Source organism: Hippichthys cyanospilos, chromosome 18 (assembly GCF_059441005.1).
Source record: "Hippichthys cyanospilos isolate Australia breed blue-spotted pipefish chromosome 18, RoL_Hcya_1.0, whole genome shotgun sequence".
Lineage (NCBI taxonomy): Eukaryota > Metazoa > Chordata > Actinopteri > Syngnathiformes > Syngnathidae > Hippichthys > Hippichthys cyanospilos.
This window is the reverse complement of record NC_142386.1, coordinates 4,599,744-4,609,501: the sequence shown is the minus strand read 5'-3', so window position 1 is coordinate 4,609,501 and position 9,758 is coordinate 4,599,744. Positions and strand designations below refer to the sequence as shown.

At 44.5% G+C, this 9,758-nt stretch overlaps 1 protein-coding gene across 1 annotated transcript; it reads left to right on the top strand.

Moving 5' to 3' along the window:
• The first annotated feature begins 2,609 nt into the window (after positions 1-2,609).
• On the top strand, positions 2,610-9,011 carry drd1b (dopamine receptor D1b). The gene has a single exon (XM_088441295.1). It carries the CDS (start codon positions 3,588-3,590, stop codon positions 4,980-4,982), a length of 1,395 nt encoding a protein of 464 aa, XP_088297421.1. The 5' UTR covers positions 2,610-3,587; the 3' UTR covers positions 4,983-9,011.
• Positions 9,012-9,758: the final 747 nt, after the last annotated feature.

Here is a 9,758-nt window from a genome sequence, read left to right as displayed (position 1 = left end):
TCTTGCAACATGCCGAGAAATAGATCAATGCATAGCGGAGGAAATTCATCCTTCCACCGTGTAAAATTCTGCCACTTTTATGTAATCGGGTTTAAAAACTCACACAAAAAAGGACTGCTGATGCTCGGAAGGTGTATTCCTCAAACACAACACAGAAAAAAGTACAGTTTAAGAAGGCTTTGTGATGGCTTTACGTTTCATTTTGGGAACCCTTTTGTATATTGTTGGTTCTTTTAACCTTATCTCAGACTGCCAGCTCGACAGCTCAATTCCTTGGCAACAACAATGAGCTGGCGCGTGAAATTACCAAAGGTGAAGACGCCAAGTGAGCTTAGCTCAGACAGACGATTTGAAAAGAAATTATTATCACAGAAGCGTCAGTGGTTGCCCGTTTCAGGATCGTTTGTCTTTTTTTTTTTTTCCCGTGATATATTAGTATGCAAACCGCTCACCACAAGACAAACTGCATAAAAAAATGAAACTACAAAAGAATGCCAATGATCTTTGGCTTTAAAAGTTTGATCCCCGTAGCTGCATGGAGCATATGCAGAAATCTTTCGGTGGGGTGGTCAGATCAACACAATACCTCAGTGATTTGTGCGCTATTTATCAAATAATCCACAAAAAAATCCCCAAGGTTGGCCATCACATAGCTCCGCCCCTTTCAGCCTTAAACATTCCCGGGAACGTTATTTTAGGGGGCATTTTTGTATTGTGAAAACAATAACTCAAACTCCTCATTGTGCCAAGTAAATACTTAAATAGCAGCAAATATATAGTTTATCTTTTGCCTTTGATTGACAGTTGCATCTATGACACAAGTTGACATTCACATGTCGGCATATTGCATGCTTAAAAAAGTAGAAAGAAATTGGACTATGATGTGCAAGGGCCCAAATGAAAGGGGGCATTCCTCCCACAGTGATCAATGTGCACTCTGAGAACGTGCTTCAATGGTCAACTAGAAAAGCAACAATTTGCCGAACAAATTTGATTCATTAGTGCCAGAAGTTAATTGTCACGCCAAATTCATTGTTAAAAGGTCAACATGCAGTGAATGAAACGCCCCAAAAAGACATATCCGCATCGCTATTCTTTTTTACTCCTTTTTTGTTTGCTTTTTGGAGCAGACATAAATTACCCTGCATGGCTGCTTGTGAGTGTGTGTGTGTGTGTGTGAGCTGGGATGTGTGTGTGCGTGCGTGTGTTTGTGTTAACGTGGTCTTGGTTTGAACTTGGGCGGCTGCACGCATAGCCTGGCTCAGAGCTGCGGGGAAATGTGGGCGTTGTGTCTGCCAGGCCTCTTACACTTGGCTTGTCTACATGCATTACACTCTCACAACACATACACAACCACGCACACACGCACACACACAAACACGCTTCTCACGACACGTGCCTAGTCATGACACGTCATAGAAACACACAAGCAAAGGCTTGGGAAGGGAGACTGTTTTAAAATAAGATACGCCTTGATTGTCCCTATCTTGCTTTCTTCTTATGTTTCTCTCTCTCTTGCAAACACACGCACACACACATTAATTTGTAAAAAGCGTCAGTGGCAGCTTTGTGCAAGGTAAGCAGAGCTGCACAGGGGATGGCTGGCAGCATAACTCACATTATTGGTAGGGATTGGGGAGTTTGGGGGGGGGGGGGGGGGGGGGGGGGGGGGCAGTTGGTTGTGTATCCGTATCTATGCCAGTGATAAATTGTGACAGGCAGAATTATTAAATACTCTTCCACTGGGTGGCAGCAGTTACAATTCACGGTACCGGTTAATGTCGCTGTTTTCATTCATATAACAGATTTTGATTATGTTTTGGTGATTTTCTGATTTCAGTAAGCAGGCAGTTTACGATACTATATTATACTATACAAAATCATTACGAGTATAGCATGGTACTAGTAGAGTATAGTATAGAATAGTTTCGTATAGTACGTGTATTTTTTTGACATTTTAGAATGGCCATTGTCAGTATACTATACTATACTATACTATACTATACTATACTATACTATACTATACTATACTATACTATACTATACTAATTGTTGATCCTTTGACAATGGGTATGTTTAAATGTCAAAACAATACACGTTTCCTTCAATTCGAGGTGACCTGAAAAAAGGGCTCAAAAAAGATCTTGTTTTATCGAGCTCATATTATTTATTTTGTCCACTCGATGGCGCCATTGAGCCACGGGCTTTCCAAGTTCATATCAGGCCACCGAGACGGTGTGTTTCGCAGCATCTCCGCTCCCTGTAAGACGTATTTAGCGATAAAATAGCCACACTGTGTGGATGATTAAAAAACGCATGGGGTTCATAAAGGGCATGTCTTTTATTAGAAGAGTCTTTAAGGCATGAATGAAAGAATTGTGGGACCGTTTTTTTCTCTTTAATTGAGCAAACTTGAGGTGGCTAAGCATTGGAGAAAATCAAAACTGGGCATCAAAATTGGGTATTTGTGGCAAGCCCCCCCCCTCGTGGACGGCGGAATGGCGCGGCAGTGCGTGGAGAGAGAGATGCGCGCACCTCTCGGCGAGCCCCCACAGTTACATTACACTCCTCCTGCTCCACGCGAAGGTCGAGACGGCAGGAGAGGACCTCCTCGCCGAATACAAAAAACAATAATAATAATTGAAAAAAAAGCAAACAAGCAAACAAAAAAAAATCGACGAGGGAATAAAGGGAAGCATCGCAAGGAGTGACTTGTGCGCACGCTGAAGAATTCGAGACAGGACGTCGCGAGTGCTTTAAACAATTTTATTTATTTAATGGACTTTTTCTTAATGGATTTTCTAAACACCCACGGATGGCACAAGAAAAATTTAAAAGGCAAATCTGTTATATTGGAGAGTGACCTTGATGGAGGATTATGTGATTCTGACACTTTGAGAATGATGCTTTCAACCTCTTTTTTTCCTCTTTTTTTATTACAAGTATATAACTTTTTTTTTAAACCAGCCACCCACGTGGAAACATTCGCAAGCTTTTACCAATCTGTATTAAAATACATTGCAGAAGTATAACGGACGGCAGTGGTTGGTTTCGATTCAGGTGGCCGATATAGTCAAGTGGAAACGCCTGGAGTACCATTAAACAAATCAGATAAACGCACTGTGAAAGCCGTCGATAGTCGTTATTGACAAGCAGCTATATAAAGCTAATGACTAGACCTGACACCCAGCGCACAACGCAGCTCGGCAGCAAACGTGGGTGGGAAACTTTCCCAGAAGATCCACGCTGGAGTAACATCAGCCTTTTTCTGTAGTCTTTGAACGCACCACGTTATGAGCAGACTGATAATCGGACCGAATATTACGTGCGGAATGTGTGGCGGGTGCTGATGCTGTGATAGTTGATGAGATTCTGAGGCCAGGATGGCGCTTCTGACCCGGCGCCTACGGGTGACCCAGGTGACGGGAGAAGCAGCGCAGAGACGGCTGAGCTTCCAGTCCTGAGACCCATCTGTGGAGCGGCGCAGCTGCGGCGGGCCGGGGGATGTGATGGGGTGACGGCTCAAGCCCCCCTCCTACCCCGATCCCTAAAATCCCACCCGCCCTGGATACGGTCTCGCTGAAACAATGGATCAGAATTTCTCAATGGTTCGCGACGGCAGACAGGCGCTGCCCGAGCGTGACTCGTCCAAACGGGTCCTGACGGGATGCTTCCTCTCCCTTCTCATCTTTACCACGCTGCTGGGCAACACGCTGGTGTGCGTGGCCGTCACCAAGTTCCGCCACCTGCGCTCCAAGGTCACCAACTTCTTCGTCATCTCCCTGGCCATCTCCGACCTGCTGGTGGCTATCCTGGTGATGCCTTGGAAGGCCGCCACCGAGATTGTCGGTTTCTGGCCCTTCGGAGCCTTCTGCAACGTCTGGGTGGCGTTCGACATCATGTGCTCCACCGCCTCGATCTTGAATCTTTGCGTGATCAGCGTGGACCGCTACTGGGCCATCTCCAGTCCTTTCCGCTACGAACGCAAAATGACCCCCAGAGTGGCGTGCCTGATGATCAGCGTGGCATGGACGCTATCCGTTCTCATCTCTTTCATTCCCGTTCAACTGAACTGGCACAAAGCTCAGACTGGCAGCTACGCTGAGCTCAACGGAACGTACCAGGGTGAGTTGCCCCCCGACAACTGTGACTCCAGCCTTAACCGGTCTTATGCCATCTCCTCGTCCCTCATCAGTTTCTACATCCCCGTGGCGATCATGATCGTCACGTACACTCGCATCTACCGCATCGCCCAAAAACAGATCCGAAGGATATCCGCCTTGGAGAGGGCAGCGGAGAGTGCCAAAAACCGTCACAGCAGCATGGGGAACTCGTCCAACATGGAGAGCGAGAGTTCATTCAAAATGTCCTTCAAGCGAGAAACCAAAGTGTTGAAGACCCTCTCGGTCATCATGGGGGTCTTTGTGTGCTGCTGGTTGCCCTTCTTCATCCTCAACTGCATGGTACCCTTCTGCGAGGCCGCCCTGCCCAACGACGCCAACGACTTCCACTGCATCAGCCCGACCACCTTCGACGTGTTCGTGTGGTTCGGCTGGGCCAACTCCTCGCTCAACCCCATCATCTACGCCTTCAACGCCGACTTCCGCAAGGCCTTCTCCATTCTGCTGGGCTGCCACCGCCTCTGCCCAGGGAGCAATACCATCGAGATCCTCAGCATAAACAACAACGCCGGGGCGCCCCTACCAAACGCCGGTTGCCAGTACCACCCTAAAAGTCACATCCCAAAGGAAGGAAACCATTCGGCGGGCTGCGTGATGCCCCACAGCATCCTGTGTCAGGAGGAGGAGCTACACAAGCTGGATGGAGGCATCATGAACGAGATGGAGGTAGGTGTTGTGAACGACGCCTTGGACAAACTGTGCCCGGCCATCTCGGGGAATTTAGACAGCGACACGGAGATCACGCTGGAAAAGATCAACCCCATAACGCAGAACGGACAGCACAACGCCATGTCCTGCTGAAGACTCGGACGGACATCTTGCCTGACAGCGACGTAGTGAGTGTGTTACATCCTGCAGGACGTTTGGCCTGTCGACATTCATCCGCAAGGGAAAACAACCTTCTGAATGTTTCTATGTTCAAGGCACTTTATCCTGGGTAAACACACTGCAAAATTCTGACGCCCGATCGCGTATGTTAGCATTATGTACAGACTGAATTTTAACAGTTTATAGCGCAGAGGAAGATGTAGAATCATTAGCAAAATGTGTTGCTTAATGCAGTTGATATCTGATTACATTTAAATTGCAGTACAAACCCGGAGGAGGTTTTTTTCCGAGAGCCACCCGTTACAGGCAGCCAAAAGATTAAAGTTCTACGAACGTTTTTACCTTTGGCTCTCTTTAACCAGACCCATTTTTTGTCATCAAAGTTGCAGTTCAAAGTGGACGAGGCAGAAGTCTCAAGGTAGTTTTCTAAAACCGGGTGCACACATGTCGACATTTTTCCCGTGAGCGGCAAAAAATACTCAAAAATACCATGCACAAGCAGCAGTCTTTGAAGACGCTATGCTAACTGTTAGCTTATCCGGTGCCTGCGTGCATTGCAGTTACATTTTTATTTTGCTAATAAACTTGAGGGAAACATTCTATACGCTCCTTTTATCTCAACATGTGTGTACTCTGTTTTGGGTTGGGATTTCTAAGTATTTCTGGGTTCCACCATCTTGCTTTTTCATGTAGACCAGCGAGCGTCAAGGCCCCAACTTACGTATGTTCAGTCCTCATGTTTTCTACAAGCCTCGTCCTCCCTCTCCAGTACTCTCATTTTAGTAAAAATATCTTAAGACTCTATGTCCGATTTCGTTTCTTCTCCTCTTTGCTTTATTTTGGTCACTTTGAGCATCTGGATTTGTTCTGATTCCAGCAACAAAACAAACACGCACTTTATGAAGGAGGACACAAAATGAATTTATGTCCTTTTTTGTCACGTTCAAGTGTCATATGGAGTAACCTTAATTGTAATTGATGTAATGTTGGCACCTGTTGATTTGTCATTGGATAGACAGCCTGTAAATTCATTTTTTTATGGTATTAACGGTTGATTTATGCTGCCAAACTAACAGTGAACAAAAAACATTTATTTTTAAAGTGTAACTGAGAGAAAAGCAGGTTTTAGGGGCCATCTATCAAATTTGTTTTTTTAATTTTTATTAGAATAACTATTACTAAATTGCTAATTGTTTTTAGTCCCCGAATCTGTTCTCACATTCGCCGATATTATGTAGGCTTATTGCACGAGTGTTTCTGATTGGTTGAAATGTCTTTCCAGTTTGGGTTTCCAGTGCCACCTGTTAATTTGGCACGCACTGTTCAGCCTTTCAATTTTTCAAATGCACTTCTATCAGTTGACTTTTATTTACGTTGACACCAACACACTTGAAATGATACATAGTTTGTGACTCACTGGAGCATGGGTGTCGAATTCCAGTCCTCAAGGGTCGGTTTCTTGCATGGTTTCTGTTTTTCTCGCCTGATTTAAATTAGTTTATTAGTGAGCTTACCTAATCGTTTAATCTGGTGCATTTGAGAAGTGAAAACATGCGGGATACCGGCCCTCGAGGACTGGAGTTTGACACCTGTGCACTAGAACCTGTGGGAGCACCAGCTTTTGACCAAATAGCATATTTTGTGGGGAAATCAGAGGAGTTCAAACAAATGCAGAAAGAAGGAGAAAGCTGTGCGTTATGTAAACCAAAGTTAAGTTATATAGAACGGCGAGAGTTTATGCAGTCAAGTGCAAATACATTGAAGCTGTTGCGCGGATCAGGAGAAGAGAAAGACGAGCCGATGGAACGCAATTGTTCTTGAACGCGCCATTTGATTTTCCTGTGCTGGAAAATCCAATGCTGTCCATATGGGCAACGTGGGGACCTTGCAGCTCAATATGTGGCACACAAGCAGCTCATTGTCCTCTCTGCCTTGTCCTCCTCTCACGCTGCTCTGTTGGCTGAACATGGATTAGCAGGCATTTGCTGTCAGCTCATTTCAATTTCAAACAGCCCTAATTATCTTTCAAGTGCCACTACTTCATGTATCTTCCCTGCTTTTTTTTTTTTTTTTAGAAGATCTGATGCTTCCCCCAAAAACAGATCAGGAACTACAAATGTCTGCAGTTAGTATGTCAGCGTGGACAAGGATGCATGGGAAAGCGCCTCGGAGAACATTCCCTCCTCCTCCTCCGACTCGCACTCATTCGCTCGCTTTTCTCTTGGCTGCCTCTGTCGCCCTGATGAGCATTCCAGATGTTAACACGATCCAATTTAATATTAAACAAGACAGGGCCTACTGTTTCCCTGCTGTACTTGGAGTCGCTGAATCCGAGCTTGTGGATATTTCCGATAGAACTGTTGACGCTCTAAATCACTGCGGCCGAATACGGGCTTTTAAAATTGGCTTTACAAAATTGTTTTTATTCCTCAAAATCTCCCGTCATTCCAAATTTCACAAATTGAATCTCTGAATTCCAGTTGTACTCTTTTCCTCATGTTCTACAGGTGTCCAATGCCAGTCCTTGAGGGCCGGTATCACGCATGTTTTCGAACCTTCTCTCCCTCTAATACACCTGATTCAAATGGTTAGGATCATTTTCAAGCTCCTGCAGAGCTTGCTAATAAGCTAATTGTTTGAATCGAGTGTGCGGGGGAGAGAAAACCGGAAAGCGTCCAGGATACCGGCCCTCGAGGACTGGAGTTTGACACCTATGTATTCTGAAAGTTAGGAGGAGCTGTCAGGAGATTTTTGCATAGTTTTGTCCCATTCTATTCCAAATCTATTTGCTTTACGATCAAACAGGAACTCTGGCTTCAGGTGGCATTCAATTCCAGTCATCATACTTTGGAGATCAGAAATGATTGTGAGTAATGCGTCCATAAACTTTTTGAATTAGTTTGAATCCATTGTTACACAACGTCACAGTGATGTAACTCAAATGGCATTCTTTCCTATTCATTCTATTCTGGAGGTCCAAAACCACCAACATCCTAGTTTTATGGTATGCAGTAATTGTCTCTTGGCATGCTTTTGTTCCATTTTTATATGATGCCTGACTACTTGAATTCACTCAAGTCAGGATACGTCAATTAACCTCGACCTCTTTACACTTTTCCAGAAATTTCTGACTTCCTTGTTTCTTGGATGTAAGATTTTTTAATTTTTTTAATAACTATGACTTTGCGTATGATTCCATCTCGCGTTTCCAATCAAGATCTTACGCTTTTGGGTAACGCCGCATGTGAGTTGTACCGCTTGAAATTTGTTTGTTTGCATTTCCATAAATGCATGTAAAGGTGCAAGTGTGTCCCCGCTGTATTTTGGCTCCATGTTAAAGCCCCCCCGGAGGCCTCACCTTGCTAACATGGTGAGTCACGGGCGCTCGCGTCACCGCCCCGATTTGGAAGACGGCCGACGTCAGGCCGCGGCCCCCTCGAGTAACGGTCTTTTTCATCGGCCCGCATCTCCTCCGGTTAGGAGTTAGTGCCAGAACAACGTCTCCCAATCAGACCTGACGTTTGACGACTTAAGCAAAACGACAATGCTGACTTCCGCTCCCCAGCATCATACTCACTCCTGCAGTGTAAGGGCCAAAGGTAAAATAGAAGAATTGTGTTGCGTCAGCCCGTGTAAAAAAAAAAGAAACCTAACAGCTTCAATGGCAGTATTTAAATGTGAGCTATACGGGGATTATTTATTGTACGATAATGTTTAAGAAATGTCTTTTATGTGACAAGCACAAGTGCTTTTTAACCGAAAAGAAAACTTGCGTGTATAGCAAATGTTGTTTGTCTTTTTCTTCTCCATTGTTTGTACTCAAGATGCAGGCGGTTGCTGACTATTTATATATTTATTTACCTGTTTCTGGTGTCCTTTCATAAAAGTGATGTCAAAGATTATACTCGAACGTCTTACTGTATTTAGTATACGGTTTGTACAAAGCTATATATAGATGGTGTGCCCTTGTAAAAAATAAATATGTATGGCTCTCTTTTTTTTTTTTGCATCTGTGTTCTGTGAAATGATATTCAGCGGTTAGCATGACTGAGCTTCTGGGTTTGAATCTTGGCTCCTGTATTTTTGTGTGTTCTCTGGTTTCTTTTGTGTTTTTCGAATTTCTAGCCGTATTCTAAAACAAACAAAAAAACCTCCATGTTTGATGAAGACATTACATGACAAATGCACAATATAACATATTCTTATTTTATCATAGTAATAGCATCATATTTTGTTGAGATTTTCTCCTTTTTTAGCTTATCAAGATCGCATTGAAGATTTCATTCAGCATTGTTGATACGATCAAATTTCAAACTCCAAATGATTGTTTAGCGACCCCAGTGAGGACACAGGCTATAGAAAATACCCCACCTTTGACATTGTATGGCGATCGGAAGATCGCATTGCTGCAGTGGATCGATGCAGACTGATTTGGAACCTTGACACCCCCCCCCCCCCCTCGGTTCCAGTTGCCTGAGTGTGGTGCTTTAGCCGCCTTGTCCATGCATTTACATAACCCGACGGCCACTTGACAACTGACACATCCTCGTCCCGCCGCGTTGCACCACCACTCCACCTATCCCAGCCTCATTTGTCCCTTTAAATTTGGCACACACTCACATTCCCTTTGCTGTGGATAAATGATACATAAACGGCAGGAATAAATCTATTGCAAGACACTCGGGGGCTGTCACGACGTTGCACATGTCAATAATCCTCTCATGGTGCCTACTGTAGAGTACTTAGAGC